At 41.7% G+C, this 18,477-nt stretch overlaps 1 protein-coding gene across 1 annotated transcript; it reads left to right on the forward strand.

Annotated features, from left to right (window-relative positions):
* The first annotated feature begins 598 nt into the window (after positions 1-598).
* On the forward strand, positions 599-17,033 carry fam20a (FAM20A golgi associated secretory pathway pseudokinase). Its single transcript, XM_030077049.1, has 11 exons — positions 599-1,373; positions 4,157-4,350; positions 5,474-5,524; positions 7,743-7,821; positions 8,992-9,084; positions 11,879-11,994; positions 12,577-12,757; positions 14,022-14,131; positions 14,239-14,320; positions 14,411-14,470; positions 15,610-17,033. Exons 1-11 carry the CDS (start codon positions 1,006-1,008, stop codon positions 15,890-15,892), a joined length of 1,617 nt encoding a protein of 538 aa, XP_029932909.1. The 5' UTR covers positions 599-1,005; the 3' UTR covers positions 15,893-17,033.
* Positions 17,034-18,477: the final 1,444 nt, after the last annotated feature.

An 18,477-nucleotide genomic window follows, 5' to 3' on the forward strand; every position in this document is an offset into this window, starting at 1 on the left:
ATGGTCCCTCCTCCCTCCCGGAGAATGTGACTCTCCAGAACAGGTTGCAAATAAAGAGGCTGCACACACAACAACAAAAGCTGGACTTGGACCTGCAGCCTCGTAAACACACACGAATGCACACACACACACACACACACACACACAAATGTGCATTGCGTCAGAGCATGACAGAGAGGCTGAGCCAGCTGGACGAGGTTTCATTCAGATCTGCTGTGATAAGAAGCGTACAGTCTCCACCTCTTCCTGCTGCCAAGGACTTCTTCTTTGACCCTCCAAGCCTGTCCCTGTGTGTGCATGTGTGTGTGTGTGTGTGTGTGTGTGTGTATTCATTGGAGGGTTTTCAGCACCCCGGCGCACACTCTCCCTCACCTCTGATCTCATCCGAACAAAGGAATCCTGGAACTGCAAAACAGTTTTTTGACATTTGTGTATAGACCCACACATACACACCCACATTGTAGACTCTTTTCCCCCCTCTCTCTCTCTCCCTTTCCCCCTCTCTCTCTCTCTCACTCACTCACTCTCTCTCTCTCTCTCTCTCTCTCTCTCTCTCTCTCTCTCTCGCCCTTGGAGCAGCAGGTCCCTGGAAGCAGCCAAGCTGTCAGTGACTGTTGCTAACACATGCTCGGGGTCAGCTCGGCTCTCTCTTCAGTTCCTGCCAAGGGAGGAGGAGGAGGAGGAGAAGAAGTGAGGTTGGAGCGAACAGCTCGACACAAGCTGAAATACACAGATAGAGAGAGAGAGAGAGAGAGAGAGAGAGAGAGAGAGAGAGAGAGAGAGAGAGAGAGACTTGGACCAACCTCTGACTGCTTACCTCTCGCCTCCATCTGGCTGAGTGTGTGGGAGACTGGAGGCAGGCTACAAGTGATGCCTCGCACACACTGGAGCAGCACATAGTCATTTTCCTCCCTGGGACTTTCTTTAGCTTTCTCTGTGTTTTTGTTTTTTTGTTTTCTCCTTGTTTTCTACCCACTTTTTCGTCTGGTTCTCCTGTCTGCCACGATGAGGAGAGACCGTCTCCTCCTAGCTGCAACACTCACAGCCATCTTCTCCGCTGACCTCTACTTCATCCTCCTTCCAAAGCTAAGGAACATCGGACAGAGATCAAGCGGAAGCTGCTCCTGTACTTTCGACAACCTCACCCTCCCCATGCAGGGCGGTCTGGCCACCCCCTGGCTCTCCAATGGGACCTCTGAGCCGCCCCTGGATGGGGCTGTGCCCGACCCCACGGATGGAGGCTCAAAGCTGGGGAGGCTGTTCGCGCACCCCCTGTATAACATCCAGACTCCAGTGCTGGGGCCGGAGGAGAGGCTGCTACAGGTGGAACAGCTGATGGAGTACTACAGGAGGAAGGTGTCACGCTGGGAAAGGTCAGCTGTTGCCAAATGTTTTCAGTTTTGTCAGATTTTAATCTTTTTTAGACATAACGTATTTTGCTCCCAATGTAAATTCCTATTTCAATGATTGATGATGATTTACTGATAATATTTATCACTTTTTCTACAATTTGATTTTTCCCGTATGGGTTACATTTGCAAATAACATTTTATAAATTAGGTTTACAGGTAATTATTTAATCATAAAAAGTTATACAGTACATGCAAACTGAGGACAGATGATTTGTTTCTTTGCTGGGAACAGCCCTAACTTTTTCGTAAAAAAAAAATTTGTAAAATTGTCTTTTGATTTCCAGGCTGAATCATATATCTGAAAGAGGTACATGTTCATTTTTGATTGGCAGAAAAAGCCAACTAAAAAAACACGTGTGGAGGCTTGACTGTGGTGACGGGGCAGGGTCATTGACATTACAACTGAGACTCCCAACTCCACCACTAACACACACCTACACATACACACATTTGTGCTACATACATTCACGCATATGCACTCATTTACGACATGCACGCACTTGTACTTACGCCCACATGCAAGCACTGGGGCATGTAAACAATCCTTAATATTTGCTCTTGGGCAAGGCAATTTTCATAAAGCCAATAAACTTTCTGTACAGTCTGTGCCATAAAAGTCCAGCGCCGAGTAGGTTGGAGTAGAAAACCTCACAAACATGTCATTCTGAGAGCGCGCGTCTGGAGCTCTCTCCTTAAAGGTAAACAAGGATTTAAAACTGCTAAAATCCCTCTAAATCTGTGGGAGCCGTAGCTGTCTTGGCTTGTGAGGCAGCCTGTCTATCCCAAAACAGTGCATTCCCTTGGAGAGATAGAGATTTTGGGCTCCTACGGTGGAAAATAAGAAGAAATATGAGCAAGGGTTCTCTCCTCTCTCACTCTTTCTCTCGCCTTCTCTTGCTCTCTCTTATTTCTCGCGCCCTCTGTCTTAGCTGCCTTATAAATGTGCACATAACAATGGATACCCTGCAGGCTCGGTGTAAGTCTTGCAAACTCTGCAGCAGTCTCTTAACACTGCACGTAACAAGGGAGGGAGTCGGAGCTTTGTGTCTGTGGCTACTTTACTGGGCACTTAGTCTGCATATGCGTGCAAGTGTGCATGTTTCTCCTTGCGCACATGTCCTCTCCTGATGCCTTGCTTTCATTTGAGGCTGCATGAACAAAATTTACCATAAAATTTGCAGACTATCCCATCTGAATCATTTAAGATTAACACTCCTCCAGTCTGCTTCCTCCTGCTGTCTCCCTCTGTCCCCACTGCTCCCTGCTCTGTGGTCTGTGGTCTGCACTTGCCCCTTGTCTTGATTACCAACGTCTGTCACTTCAGCGGGCTGGGTGACTAATGGCTTGGCCGGTATGACCCAGGGTGAGCAAATTCATATTTTTAGTCCTTCCCGCGATTATCTGAGCACTTTATCCATCCTGTGATGAAGCTTGTTTGGGTACAGAGCTGACCATCCCACTCAGTGCGGTCAGCCCTGGCGATGTGGTGCCCCTGTCACCGCAGGCTTATTTGTTTTGGTCTCCAAGGGATTCGTGCCCATCCTTTAAGTATAGGCTCCAGAGGAGATGGGATGTGTATCCAACTGTCAGGGAACAGAGAGTAGAGGAAGATGAAGAGGGCAAGGACGCCAAGTCAGCGGGGTTGGTATATGAATGAAAGAGAGGAGGAGAGATTTAGAAAGAGAAAACTCTGGCGGATTCAGTTTGACGCTGTGGAAATTTCATTTTTCTGTTGGAAACCCCCTTTAAGAACATTAACTAATTACTCTTGAACCCTGTTGGTCCCACAAAGATGTGTTCATCATTACAACTGCATACTGCTCGAGCTTCGTTAAAATCCACTGAGCTTTATTTTAAATACTAGTTGAGATCCCAAGTTTTCAAACAATACCAAACATCCTGCGTAATTACAGGAAAATATACAGTACAATGATGCACAAAACAGCTAGATATTTTTATTTGAATACAGTTGCACCTAGGTTTTGAATATCTCACTGAATGTAAGTGTGGCGTCGCCTCAGTGAAACATTGCAACCATCAGACACAGAATATGTATGTGATATTGTAGCAACTCATGGAAAAAGAAAAAAGAGTTTTTTAACTGTGAAGCTACTCAAGGGGAAATTTGAGTGAAATTGAGGGGTTAAAGTCAAGAAGATAAACAATAAAAATGCCAGATGTGAATCCCAAATTCGCTTACATAAGAACAAAAATAGTCGGCTAAAACAGCAATAAAATATAAAAGCCGCTATTAAAAACCAAAGTTGGCTTGTAAAACATTACCTTTTGGTTGCTTTCTGCCAGAGACATTTCTAATATCAAGTGGCACTCCTAATCCTTAGGCTTTTTTTTTTTTTTTTTTTTTTTTTTTTAAAGAGAAGCCTCATGGTAAAATATGTTGTAAGAAGTGATTCTAAAGCTGACAATGAATTTGCCTGCCTTAGATTCCCAAGCAGGGCATTGTGAAGCTCCGGGCCCCAGATGCAGTCAGAGCACAGCTTTGTGATCTCGGGCTGTCCCATTCTCTTCCAGTCTGCTCCACAGCTTATGAAGCACTAATCCCCCCTGCTAGACTCTTAGTCATGTAAAGTAACCTGTCATTCACCACTGCACTGAGAGCAGAAAATGCAGGATCACACTTTGCATTTCTAAATCATTTCCTCAATGCACAGCATCACAGTGAAGAGAGGAAAGTCTGTGTTCGGTTAATAAAACTGACCCTTTTTTGACCCCTCCCTCCTCAGGCACATGAAATTTTACAGCGAGGCGGCGGCGGCCTCCAACATCACTGTGACCGAACACGAGGTGACCTTTGACCCCGAGGCCAGCTGGTTGAAGTTCCACCTGGGAATAAACCGCTACGCTTTGTACGCCCGCGATGACCCCGCCATCCCACAGCTCCTCCAGGACATGCAGGCAATGACTGTCATCAGTGCAGGTACTTGATGGAGGATGAATGAAACCTGGTAGCTTTAAGGATGACTAAGCGACCATAAAATAAATTTGATGTCCCTCCTTGACTTTTCAGTGATTTGGAAAAAAAAAATTGATAAGGAATATCCTCACATGATCCTGAACTAGTCCAACATGCTTGCACCTCTGATTTTTTTCTGATTTTTATATCTGTTGAGCATCAATGGTGATGATTGACAGTTTCACCATCAAATGAATGTGATTGGCCCGACAGAGTCCCTGAGGTCAGTATTGACACTAAGCAAGCGCTGACACAGGTAGACTGCAAAGAAGAAACTGCTGCTTTAAGGGTGTAACATTTCAAGCAGAAATATAGCATTGTCAAATTAATTGTGACACCTTGCAATAACTTTTGCTAGTGCTGGTGTTTCTCAGAATAAGGACCGATATAGTACATATTCCATAAACTCTGTTGCCTCCTGTCTGAAAGAGGATATTCCTCCCTCAGTCAAAGATTTTCCCTGACTGAAGATGATAAGTAATCATTTTCTGTCGGTGTTCCTTCCACTTTCTGCCATTGCGAGAAACACTGTGAGCAACTTTTACTTTATTTGTGCAGGAAGAACAGTGCCCTCTTCCTATTTTGAGCCATAAAAGTAAACATCAGATTGTTGATTTAAAAAGGAGACAAACTTAAAAATACAGTTTCCATTGATCCAAAGTAATCATCAAATTTCTTGCAAAATCTGACTTGGAACTTACTAATATCAGAGGAAAAAGCCCATCAGAGTCAAAAAATAAAATAAAATAAAATAAAATAAACAATAATAATAACGATAATTTCTTTAGTATATAATCTTCTATAATCTATATATCTATAATCATCTATAATCTATATTGCTATAAAGATACTTGTATTTAAGCGGCATGTTGGCCTGACATACCTGATGCACACCTGTTGAAGCCTCCACAAACATTTTTACATCTGTTTCAGTTCTTACCGAGTGTCAAACAACATAAAATGAAATATATTGTCTGGTCACCGTGTGTTTCAAAAATAATATGGTAATACTGATTGATGTTAAAAAACCACTGTACGTGATATGCTACAGCTGAATGATGAGCTAACAAATATGCATCTCATGCAGATTATACTCAAGATGAGAAGGCCCTGAAGGGAGCGTGCGACTGTACCCAAGGTATGATCAATTCATCGCTGACTTCAGAGAAATTTCTATATTTGTTGGATTTCTGTGTCTCGGGGTGTTTGGATTTTGATGTCCTTTGTGTTGCATCTCACGTTGTGTGCTCTAGTGAGATTTCCTCTGTATGCACCAGCGCTGGAATGAGAGCCCGAGTTAACATCTTTCTGACTAGCCCCTTTGTTTTTCCCTCTTCCTTTTTTCCCCTCTCTCTCTCTCTCTCTCTCTCTCTCTCTCTCTGTCTTTCCTGTGGTGCTTGGTGGCACCGTCAGAGACAAACACCCTGTTGCTTTTGTGATAGGGAGGATTTTGTTTTCATTTAGCTCCAAAATCCCGTACATTACCATGATTGTAATTTGTCTTTCTGTGTAAGTCACAGCTCTGGGGCAGAAAGCGGGGGCTCATTTGTGTTCAAAGGGAGAGCTGTTAATTAAATGTTTGATCTCTGCTCACTCTGACGGGAGCCAACGCTTCAAGGCTCCAACCTACACACCCAAAACCACCTACACAGCCATGTTATACCTCCGAGCACACACATCGAAACCATGAGTGTATGAGTGATAACTGAGGAGGTTAACTAAAGTGATGTACCACATTATTTTTCAATAGACATTATCATAGCCATTATACCAGAGGTTGTGGTCACAGTGATTATAGGTATAGCACTGATGCAGTGAAATTAAAAAAGGGCTAGCATAGCTTTCGTACTGTGGTTACCTTTGCATGTGTACTGACTGAAAAGGCTTTTCCAAAAAACACAAGGACAGACAATACAACAAAAGCTCCCGGCTACCTCCCTGGTTACCGCAACAGTTGGCATAGCAACCAATAAAACACGGGAAGTCATTAGCTACTTACAGTATGTGTGCACATAATATGTATGTTTAATATTCAGCTAAAAATGTCAACGTGAAAGTAAATTTGCATTGCAAAATCAGCTCCTGTTAAAAAGTAAGGACTTTTATTATGGATTTATGCATTAAAATACTGCTGCCGGGTGTCTTGGTGAGTCAGTGTTTTAAGGCAGTTGGTTTCAAAGGGGAGAAGTTTTCCTCGGCAAAATGAGGAATAGTTTAATTTCACTATAATTTAATTCACCTTAAATTGTGACAATACAAAATAATGTACCAGTGATCATTTTAAGTTTATGTTTTAATCTCACCATTTTGTATCTATTGGTCATTTTTCACTTCCAATGGGAGTTTGAAGTTTAAACAAAGTCAACTTGGGGGGTCAGAAACATGGAAAACTTTGAAAACCCCTGCTATACGGCACTTACCGAGGAAATATGATATTATGGGTTTGAATTTGGCTCAGGACTCTGTCACATACTGCTTCCCTCACTTTCCCATTCTGTCCTGTGTCTCTCTCTCCCATATAAAGATAAAAATGCCACCAAAACATAATGATGGCACTATATAACTTCCTGTAACAATGTATACTTTATACACACCAATCTGGTTGATCCCAGGAACCTATAGACATTTTTTCCCGTGTTTTTGTTCTCAACGCTCTCCCTCCACCATAAACTGGCCTTGGTGACCACACAAACATCACACACTGCCAAAACGAAATGCAACAAAACAATGTGTCCCTCCCTGTTACATTTAACATTGAATTTAAGACTTTCTAATTATTTCAACGAGCAGAAAGAAAGCAACAGTGTGCCTCGGCTTCAAACGACGCCTGAGCAAGTTTGATTCTGTTTGATTCATTTCCAAAAATGCTATAGTAGTGACTGTAAACTATTAATACCCTGGAGTTTCTCAAAGCGCAGCAGGGGAGGCATGTGTGTGGTTAGTCTGGCCTACTGCTGTGACATAACATAAAGCCAGACAGAGGGAAGGGAACGCCAGTGGCTGAGAGCAGAGCCCAAGCTGTGTGACCAACCCCTAATTATCTTATCACTGGGAACATGGCCCCGAGACAGATCTAAGAAAATATCCAGCAGATCGAAAACAGGCCCTAAGGACCTACGTTGCAAAACAAAATTTGGCTCAATTACCTGATGTCTCTCAGCTTTAACTTTTGTCAGTCATTCGATTTACCAAGCTGTTCCAAGCAGCATTCAAGCCTGAAAGGACAACATAACTTTGTATATTACAGTGCATTACTGCAATGGTATTTCAGACAGTTGTGGTGCAGTGTAGTGCTGTCTGACCTGTATGTGAGCTGATGTGTGGTCTGGTCTCTTTCTGTCTGTGCTGTCCTGCAGTGGTGAAGCCCAGTGGACACCACCTCAAACTGGCTCTGAAGATGCAGAACTTTGGCAAAGCCATGTTCAAACCCATGAGGTGAGGACTAAATCTGCATCGTTTGAGCTCTGGGTCTTTATTACATCCCATCAGAGGTGTTTATGTGTTCCCAGCTGGTAAAGCACTAACCATAACCCAAAGATAAAAGATACTATAATGCATTTTGAATATAGGTATAAAATATATATTATTGGGCCTATATTATTATTTTGAGGACTTAAGCTTATCTGTTGTAATGCTGTGCTGTGTTACATTATGGCCTGTCCTGTCATGTCATCTTGTGTTATGGTATGTTATGCTGTTGCATTACATTAGGTTATGCTGTTATTTTGTCTTCAGTCATGTCATGTCATGTCTTTTTTATTATTATCTCCATCAGGCAGTAGCCTGGAGGGGATGATGTGGTTGACTGGGTGTATCTGTCCACAGCTGAGCTTGTATACTGCTGGGCCTATCAGACTAATATTTTTGGTGTACAGTTATGACTGTACGATGGTTGACATGATTCAGAACCTTTGAATAATGAACACCGGAGAGGGGGAGATAAGCAGGGAGCGCCTCTGTATTTTTCCTCCTCCTGGATTGGAGAGAAAAGGAATTTTTTTTTCTCATTTGAGTGTGAACTCAAACGTCTGACCTTATGTGGCCTATTTAAGCATGCTTCACTAACCTCTATGCTATAGCTGCAACTAATTTAAACTTGTCATAATTATACTGAAAAACCAAGACCAGCAAACAAAGAGAAAGAAAGAAACACTTAGTTTAAATTGAATTCAGAAATTTAACATTGCACCTTTTTCACAACCTAGCCTGTCATGTAGCGTGTGTACAGTGTGTATCGCAGGATCAAAGACAGCTTGGATAAAGACTTGGCTCTTATAAACACCGGAACCTTAAAATGATGAGGCAGGAATATACTTTACATGTGGATATACATATATGGCATAAATGTTTATGTAAGAACTGGGCATGGAGTAAAACGTGTCTTTGTACGTGGAGTGGTCGTCACAGTGTGGCCGTCCAATCACAACCAACCAAATAAACTGTCAATCAAATGTTGTTGAATTCAACAAAATAAACATTTGTTTTTTTCATAGCAATAAATTGCATCACAACCCTGCTTATTTTGTGTCTTTGCATGTGTGTGTGTGTGTGTGTGTGTGTGTGTGTGTGTGTGTGTGTGCGTGTGTGTGCATATGTGCACATCAGGCAGCAGAGGGACCAGGAGACTCCAGAGGACTTCTTCTACTTTGTCGACTTTCAGAGACACAATGCAGAGATCGCCGCCTTTCATCTAGACAGGTGCCTCCTGTTTGCCTCATGTTCACTTTTTATTATCCTATTTTTCTATCATCAACATCACACTTGGGGGATTTTTAAGCATCTTTTCTGTAAATTTATGCAACAGTGGTGCTTGGGGGTAATTTCAGGTTTGGCTCCACATCTGTCAATGTTTTGGTCCCAGCACTCTGGTGCACACTGCAGTAATAAAAATGTTTTTCCTTGGCCCGTAGTTTTATTAAAAGATTACATTAATTCTCAGTTTACTGTGTTTTAGAAGAATATTGATTTTTATATGATTAGTTATTACAGTTACCCTGCAGTTTGATTTGTCCTGCTATTTTAATTTTTTTTTTCTGCAGTGATAGCAGTATTCCTGTTATAGTGGCACACCAGTGATGAATACAAAAGAGTTTATTTATTTATTTATTTTTATTAATGCAATCAGTAGTGTTAAAAAAAAAACAAACAAAAAAAAACTTTAGTGCTCCCCAAATGGGAGCAGTTGCAAAACTGAGTCTCCTGCTTCCAACAAACAAACCTACCAGCCTCCACAAGGATTGCAACATGTTGCCCAGCCCAGCATTTCCAAGCTGATTAGTGTAAATACCATGGTACAGTGGTCTATAGACACACATACACACACACACAATTACACATTAGCTGAGGTGAGGTGATTCACTCTAGAATACAGTCATTCGAGCCAGACGGTATCATTAAGAAGCCACACACGATGATAAATGACTGCTTTACCACGAGACAGAAAACAACAGGAGTGTCACGTCAACACTCGTATTTAAACAATTACTATGGTTACATTCAAACTGTTATTATATATGTGAGTTATATGTATGAGTTTCGGTGCTCATGTGTTGCACCTCCTCTTATCTCTTAAAGGATAGGTTGTGCACTTTTCAGCCCAGGCTGTATTAAAATGTTGATATCTATCATTTATAAGAGTAAGTCAACATACACAGCACAACCTCGCCACTAGCTTTAGTGACAAGAAACTACAACTCTGCTGCAGCTTCTTGCAAGCTTCAACACAGCACAACAGCACACTCATTTTCAGCCTCAAAAAAACATATGTCTTGTTTGAAAACAGGAAACTCACAGCACAGTCAAATATGTCTTGAAATTGTCCCCCAATAAAATGATTGCAAAACGTGATGTCTAACAAGTTTTATTTAGCATTTACGACGAAACATTGTCTGGTGTATCCACATCATTCTGCTGTCAATTAGGCTAACACTGTGTTCACTTGAACTTGGAATTTCTGTCTTGTAAATTTCAGATGTGTGACAATTTACAAGGATACAAGGATACAAGGAAGTTTATTTGTCATTATACAACAGGTTGAATAATGAAATTAAAGTGTGGTTCCCTCTTGATTGATTAATTGATTGTATAGAAAATAAAATTATAAATTATTTGGCGTTCATGGTGTCAGCTTGGGATAAACAAATGCTCACAAGAAAAAGAAGCTTTGAATTTTCCACCACAGGGAATATCAAAGAAAAAAGGGAGTGTACTGTATTTATGTTCCCAAGGTCTTATGTTCCCAGGGTCCTATGTTCCCAAGGCTCGATGTTCCCAAGGTCTTATGTTCCCAGGGACCTAAGATTCTTGGGTCCTATGTTCCCAGAGTCCTAAGTTCCAAGGTGCTATGTTCCCAGGGTCTTATATTCCCTGGGTTCTATGTTCCCAGGGTCCTAAGTTCCCAAGGTCCTATGTTCTGAGGGTCCTATGTTCCCAGAGTCCTATGTTCCCAAGGTCCTAAGTTCCCAACGTCCTATGTTCTCAAGGTCCTGTGTTCCCAAGATCTAACATTCCCAAGGTCCTATGTTCCCAGGGTCCTAGGTTCCCAACATCCTATGTCCTCAAGATCCTATGTTTCCTAGGTTCTCTGTTCCCCAATTCAGTGTTCTAATCTGTACACACATATTAACCCTAACCCTAATCGTAATCCTGTCCCCTTGAAGACAGACCAGGGAAACATCTTTTTAGGTTCTCACAATGTGCTATATATGAGCTGGGGAACACCCTCTGTCATGTTCCCTTTATGTGCCATATAAATCTGAGGAACACAGGACTCTGAAAACAGAGGAATGACTCAGAAAAAAGGTGTTGGATTGTGTTGTAGGCTGGCAAGAAAAGGGCAAGTTTCTTGCCACTAAATATGGCCATGAGGTTGTGCTGTCTATTGTATAGGCTAGAGTTAACATCAATATTTTAATATTGAAAAATACCAAACCTGTCCTTTAAATGTAAGAATTTTGCAGTGTTTTTAAATAAATATTTCAGCCAAAAACTACCAAAGACAAACAAGAGGGATAAATCGTCTGCTATTTCTTTTATCAGTGCAGTGCGTTGTCTCTCACTGTGTTGTGTCTTTTGGGTGCCATGATCCCTCATGATTATCCTTCACAGTCAGCAGGTGGGGAATGCCAGCATTCTGCCAAACAGCCATTCAGCCCCATACACTGATCATTGTTTTTTACTGTTATTGAGACATGACTGGAATATGGCCCTCAGGGGCGTATAGGTTCTTGATACCGTAGGCCTATATCAACAGCTGCTAAACTACAACAAGCAGAGGCTGTCAGGGGAGGTTAGTCAATGATAAGAATCTGCAAACATGAATTGTGGGTTTCTTTGAAATGAAGTCAAAACATAAACAACACTAAGATTATCACTGTCTGTGGAAGGTCCACAAGTTAGAAGGAATGTAAGTGTGAACTGAACCACCTGTGTGAGAAAAAAATGAGAGACATCACTTCATTAGAAAAAGCTTTTTTTTTTCTTATTTTTGTAGGATCCTAGACTTCCGGAGGGTACCACCGGTGGTGGGCAGGCTGTTGAATGTCACAGGAGAAGTCCTCCAAGCCACACATAATGAGGACCTGCGGAGTGTCTTCTTCACCTCACCTGGTAAAACACCTTTCCTCAAGTGGTCTTATGCCTCCATATTCCCCGTAACTTGTTGAAAGAGCAGCTGGCTTTTGGGTTTTGTCAGTGTGAATAATGTGACTGTAGTGCTTTGGTTTGACATGGCAATATTAGTCCATTGCAGCTGCCAGTAATGGTTATATTCAATTTGCAGTGCTATTTTGGGTAAGGGGGAATCTGGAACACATTACCGTCTTTAAAGAGAGGATTAAAAAAAAACACAGTTGAACAATTAAACTGTACAACTAAATGGAAAAAAATGTGCAAAGAAAATACATTTTAATTGTAGGTTTTATGTAGCTGTGATCAGGGAGGATCCTCTGTTGCATTCACAGGGCAACATTGTAAATAAAACTCCAATATTGGGCCAATATATTGACAAACCAATACAACAGTTGAGCTCTAAGCCAAACCACTGCTCACTATGGGTGGGTTTAATAGGCTTTACTTTGTGGTGACAGAGCAACCAGCCACAGGGAAAGACAGTTGATCAAAAGGCATGTAATTGTATGTGAATGGTACACTCATTTGTATTCTGCCATGCATTTTGCTCTTTCCTGACAGCGAACAACACATGTTTCTTTGCCAAGTGCCTGTATGTGTGTAAGACAGAGTACGCGGTGTGCGGGAGCCCTGATCTGCTGGAGGGCTCCCTGTCTGCCTACCTGCCCGGCCTCAGCATCGCTCCCCGCATCTCCATCCCCAACCCCTGGATTCGATCCTACACCTTCACTGGACGGGAAGAGTAAGACCTCAGCTTCTGCTCACATTAAAGGAATACCTTGATGTTTTAAAATACTCACTTGCATTTGGTGAATTGTGGTCTGGTGTAACTCAAGGAATAGACAATGGCACTAATTCTCAGACCAGACCCCATGAATCCCAGTGGCGACTCATGGATTCTGACCCTGCTGTCCTTGTGAATTATTGACATCACTATTATGCTTTAACTGATTGGTTCATGTTACACAAACCACAGCAGCAAAGAAGTTTGATAAGCTGCTGCTGTATTGCACTCTTCATGGCGTAAACCTCTGGCGTGAACAACGTGTTCTCAAACTTTGACATGTAGCCAAAATGTTTGGCACTGCTCTAGTAGATTATACCTAGTGGTTTTGTGGAAAAAGTATTAGTTAATGTCTCAGTGCAAAGTAGGCGTGCTCTTTTTGGGTCAAAGAAAGACAGCAGTTAGATTTATTGAAGTTTCTTTATAGCAGCGCTCACACCTCCTCTGGCAGCGGCTATGTCGCCAAACTATCTTGTGCACTGTAATGACATCATCTCTATCTTTATATGAATGGAGGAATGTTGTTCCATCCAGCCCCTAAAAATAAAAAAATACAAAATCTACAAGATCCGTGGGGAGTGGCTACAGGTGCCTCAAATGCCATAAAATGAGTTGTAGAATAAGGTTCTGCATGAGCATTTTTAAACATCAATATGTCATTGTGAAATTTATTGTGATAGTTTGGTATAATAACTGTAAACAAATGAAACAATGGCTGACACTGTGGCAGCTTTGATCTCACACACGTGGGTTTGCTTGAGAAAGTGTGTCTCGCAATTAACACCATGTCTCCCATGCTTGCTGCTGCAAAACAGATCTTTGCCTCTTTGGTGAAAGGGGTTTCTCTTTGGCCTTGCTGAAACAGACTAACATATGGCTTTTTTTTTTTTTTTTAACTTTATTTTTCCATCTGCCACCATATTGAACGCAGTGTAGAGGGCGGTGGAAACTGCCAATCTACTTGGCAATGTTTTCTCTGTTTCTGGTACTTAAAACTATTACTGAGAATTAATTTAGCAATGATTTACTGATGTTAAAATATGACATGAAGCAGCGTAACTTTGTAGTGAAACCGAGGAGCCAGAAATTGAGTCCTTCTCCCATACTGTTAGAAATATCTGAAAAATATTCTTCACAAGGTCCTTGTGCCCATCCGTCTCTCTGCCCTCCCTTATTCTCAATCTAAATTCTGAGTCTTTGTGTGTCTGTCTCTATCTGAAAGGTGGGAAGTGAATCCGTTCTACTGTGACACCATAAAGCAGCTGTATCCGTACAACTCAGGCAACAGACTCCTCAACATCATAGACATGTCCATCTTCGACTTCCTTATGGGTATTTGTCCTGTACATCAGCCACTACTCATGTAACTAATGGATTTCTTCGTTCTCATAAAGCATCCTAATAGTACTTTTACAATGTTCTTTGGCCCTCTGTCGCAGGCAACATGGACAGACACCACTATGAGATTTTCACCAAATTCGGGGACGATGGATTCCTTCTACACTTCGACAACGCCAGAGGGTGAGAAGACATAACACTGAACATGTAGTTTTTGTGAAATAATGTTTCGTACGTTACTTTACCGCCTGTGATGCCACATTCTGTGTTCAGGTTTGGGAAGCACTCCCATGATGAGATGTCCATTTTGACTCCCCTGTCCCAGTGCTGCATGTAAGTACAATGTAATCTAACGTGTGAGAGTCAGCTTTTTGCCTGGGTTATTAGGGGAGATATATTTCAAGAGTTCTACTTCAAAATGCTATACATCCATCATTATTAATATTATTTAATATTTGAACTCCTAATGTCAGTGTTTCTGTTAATTTGCTTAACTTTCATGCTAGTGGTAAAAATATCAGAGTCAGGTGTCATTTCTTTGAAGCTGCAATCTGCCGTGATTTTTTAATTAAGACATCATGATGATGTCCATGTGTATGGTGCTTTATGGTAAAACTCTAAAAACAGCATACTGGCTGGGGCTGGAAACTCTCCATACTGCTAATGAGAAATGTCCAAAAATGCCAGAGGACTTGTTGGGTCACACCTGTCCTGGCCAACAGGGCTAATAAAGTCTGTTCAAACAGAGCTGTTACACTTTAAACCAGATTAATTAATCACAAATGTTCCAGTTTTGATCTCAGATACCCGCAGACAGGCAGATTAGCTCGTGGTGCACAATTGGACAACCTGAGTGAAATACACAGTGCCTGTTACCGTGAACCCGCTGTCACATCAGCACATTTACATCATCGCATGCTGTTCATAAATATATTTGCATTTGTATGGCCTGGTCGCTCGATGATGTTTTCACTCTGCTGGACTTGAGATACTGCTCCATCTTGCTTTAGTTCACCACCAGGGGTGAAAGTAACTAATTAGATTTACTCATTTTACTGTAATTAAGTAGCTTTTTGTGTACTTGTACTTTTTGGGGTATGATTTTAAAGTTAGTAATTTTACTTTTACTTAAGTACATTTTTACTGACGTATTGGACTTGGCTATGTTTTTAAATCTCTAGTACTCTTTCTACCACTGTTCATGGCTATGGAGCAAGAAGTTATGGATGTCAGCTTTAAATGGTGGATTTTGGAATGAAACTCTTTATTTCCAAGCAAAGGACACTAGATAACAATTCATCCTCTGCCTGTCTGGTCCTTTGCCCCAAAAACCCACGTCCCTGTCCTCTTCCCTCTTGTTCTCCTCCTACCCCATGCTCCCATCCGTCATGGTTTACTCTTTTCCCCGTCTTTAACACTTCCATTTTCATCCATCTCCATCCTTTATTTACCGCTCTTCCGTCCTCCTCCAGAATAAAGCGCTCCACGTTACTGCGGCTCCAGCTCCTGGCCCGGCCTCAGTACCGGCTCAGTGATGTGATGAGGGAGTCTCTGGAGGGAGACCCCTTACAGCCCGTCCTGACAGAGCCCCACCTGCTGGCTCTGGACCGCAGGCTGCAGAAGGTCCTCAAGGTGGTGCAGCGCTGCATCCGCAGGATAGGCGAGGCCAAGGTGGTCACCAAGGACTTCATGAAATCCACAGCCAAGCCTCACACAGCCCAACAGGCCGCCACAGAGAGGAACAAGGCCAGGTAACAGAAGAGGAAGGACGACGCTATGTCAACTGATGCCGCTGTAGACTTCAGGTTGAAGCGCGGTTGGACAAACAACACTTAGATGGTTTGGATTTAAGGAATAAGCCATAAATGGAAGACATGAAGGCTATGGAATCATGATGGACAGAGGCAGAGGTCTGTCTGCTCTGTGTGTGGAAAGGACAGGAACTCATCTGAGAAAGGAGGAATAAGTGCTGAATCTCACAGGGAGGTTCAGTGAGGAAAATCACTGGGATTTCCTAAACTCTGTCCATTGGATGTCAGTCACAAAGGGACTAGTGTGTCGCTGCAGCACAATCAGGCTTACTTTTCATATTCTTGTGTTTGACTGTCATAAATTCCCCCTGTGGTGCATGCTAATTACTGGACAGAGCTCCCACTTTGAATGTCTGCATACATCATGACCACATGCATCAAGGTGACTAAAGGTCTCCGCAAATGAAATTGAACACTTTTTAAGACCTTTTAATAGAGATTTGAGTTCAAGTTCAAGTTCAAATTGAGCTCTAAGAACGAAAACAAAGCAGTGGCAGAATCAAAGAGCACAATCTCTCACTTGAAAGGTGTTGGACCGAGAAACAGCAACATTTCAAACTCAAAGGCGTTTAACCACATTTGAGACCCTTCTGGGCTTTGAAATTAGATCACTTAAAACAAATTAAGACTTTTAAAGCACCAACAGACACCTTGACCCAGCCCACAGTCGCTCTCTGCCTTACACACATGCCAAAGTCAGAAATTGAGTTGACATTTGCAGCTTTTAAGGAGAGACACACTGAGCACAAAGCACTGGATAAGTTGTTCGGGTCCCATTAAATTAATGATGGTAACAATTGTGACCGTGGCATCAACAAATCTGTGTCCACATGATGTTTTAAGTCTAAATAAAGTTATTTTGTGTGATGGCAAGGTGCAGTTGTGAAGTAACAGTGAAGACACCACTTATGAGTCAGACAGCAAAATGCAAGCTGGTGTGTGTGTGTGTGTGTGTGTGTGTGTGTGTGATGTCTCCCTGAGAGAAAAGTGCTATCCTTTAAACAGTAATTTAGTTTGCTCCAATCCAATTTTTACCTCTAATCCTCGTCTGTGTCATCAAAGCTGTTAAATGGTTTTACAACATCAACCCACCTAAGACAAGCTGAGACAGAGAAACTCCTAACCAAAAGCAGCATGGTATGTGTCATATCCTACCCCACCACCTTAAGCCATCTTATTCCAATAAGCAAACCAAAAAATCTGTTAAAAGCATTTTTTCCCCTCAGAACATGTCTTAGCTTTTGCTGTTTTCCTTGTTCTTATGCAAGGGCCTACAAACTTTACACATCCTGGCTTTCTATGGGATGTGAAGCAAGACAAATAACCACAAGTATTTAAAAGACATCCCAGAGTTAGTGAATCGTGCCAAATAAAGTTGGATGTCAGCCTGACAAAGCAGGCAGAGAGGCTGATAAGCAGAACAATTTATAAGGTGTCAGCAGGAAAAAAGTGTCTGATCTTAAATATCAACAAAGGGGTATGAGCTTTGTTCAAAACTCTGACCTTCATTATGTGCTTTCTGCCACGGGTAAATCCAGTCAGACCACAGCTGTGTCTCTTCACCTAGTCACACGGATAAACACATCAAAGAGGTGTGATAATGAAGGACAGAAGAAGTACGAACTAGAAGTCGTTTGCTTCAATATTTCCAGCTCTGTTTCAAATAACTAACACTAATGTTTAAGTGGAAAAAAACTGGCTTTTGACCTTTTACTGCTGACAAAAATGGTCAACTTATACTCATTACTTATAATATTACTCAATGGAAAAATTACAGAAACTTAAAGGAAAAAAATAGCAGCATAAGTACATTTGCTGGACTAAGTACATTTTCATTAAAAAAAAGTTTCCTTAGAGACCAAAATAGAGGACTGATAAAACAATCATATGTTTCTGTTGCCCTTATTGATTAAATATGAAGAACTTTGATGATCAAGTTTTGGTAAAAGAGGAGTGAGCACCAGCAACGTGACAGTGTGTCCTTGTTTTTTCCCTTGAAAGGAAATGAGCCGTCCTCGCTCAGGCTGCAGTAGATCCATATCGCCCCCTGGTGGTCAGATGCCATGTTGCACCTTTTTTTTTTTTTTTTTTTACCATTGGCAAATATTAAAAGGACCAATTCACCCAAAATTCAAAAACTCCTAGTGCAACCTATCATTTTCTTTCTGTATGATTTGGTGAGGTTTCCAGTCTTCCGTGAAACTGTATGGATGGCTAGATAGATCGATTTTTTTTTTTTTTTGGACTTTGGGTGAACTCTTCCTTTAACATGTTCTAAAACAGTGGTTCCCAAACAGTGTTTCACCGTCAGGGCCCATTTAAATCACCTAATAAATTTACTTCCTCTCTACCCAGTGTTGCAGAAGCTAATGTGTCTGTCAAACACATTCAACATCATTTTAACCATAGAAATCAACTCCAATGAGTTTAATATGTCTGTATGACATTATTAGCAGCCTCATCAGGGGCGTCCTGAGCTCCAGCTAGAAAACCACTGTTACAGGAACAGTAGTGCAGGAAAAGGACCAA

The sequence above is a fragment of the Myripristis murdjan genome, chromosome 19, assembly GCF_902150065.1.
Source record: "Myripristis murdjan chromosome 19, fMyrMur1.1, whole genome shotgun sequence".
In the NCBI taxonomy this organism is placed as follows: domain Eukaryota; kingdom Metazoa; phylum Chordata; class Actinopteri; order Holocentriformes; family Holocentridae; genus Myripristis; species Myripristis murdjan.

Excerpts from the sequence above, each read along its gene's own strand:
- fam20a (XM_030077049.1), top strand. The coding sequence starts at position 1,006 with ATGAGGAGAGACCGTCTCCTCCTAGCTGCAACACTCACAGCCATCTTC. Across the intron at positions 7,822-8,991 it reads GCCATGTTCAAACCCATGAG|GCAGCAGAGGGACCAGGAGA; the intron begins GTGAGGACTAAA and ends TGTGCACATCAG. Across the intron at positions 14,132-14,238 it reads CATCTTCGACTTCCTTATGG|GCAACATGGACAGACACCAC; the intron begins GTATTTGTCCTG and ends CCTCTGTCGCAG.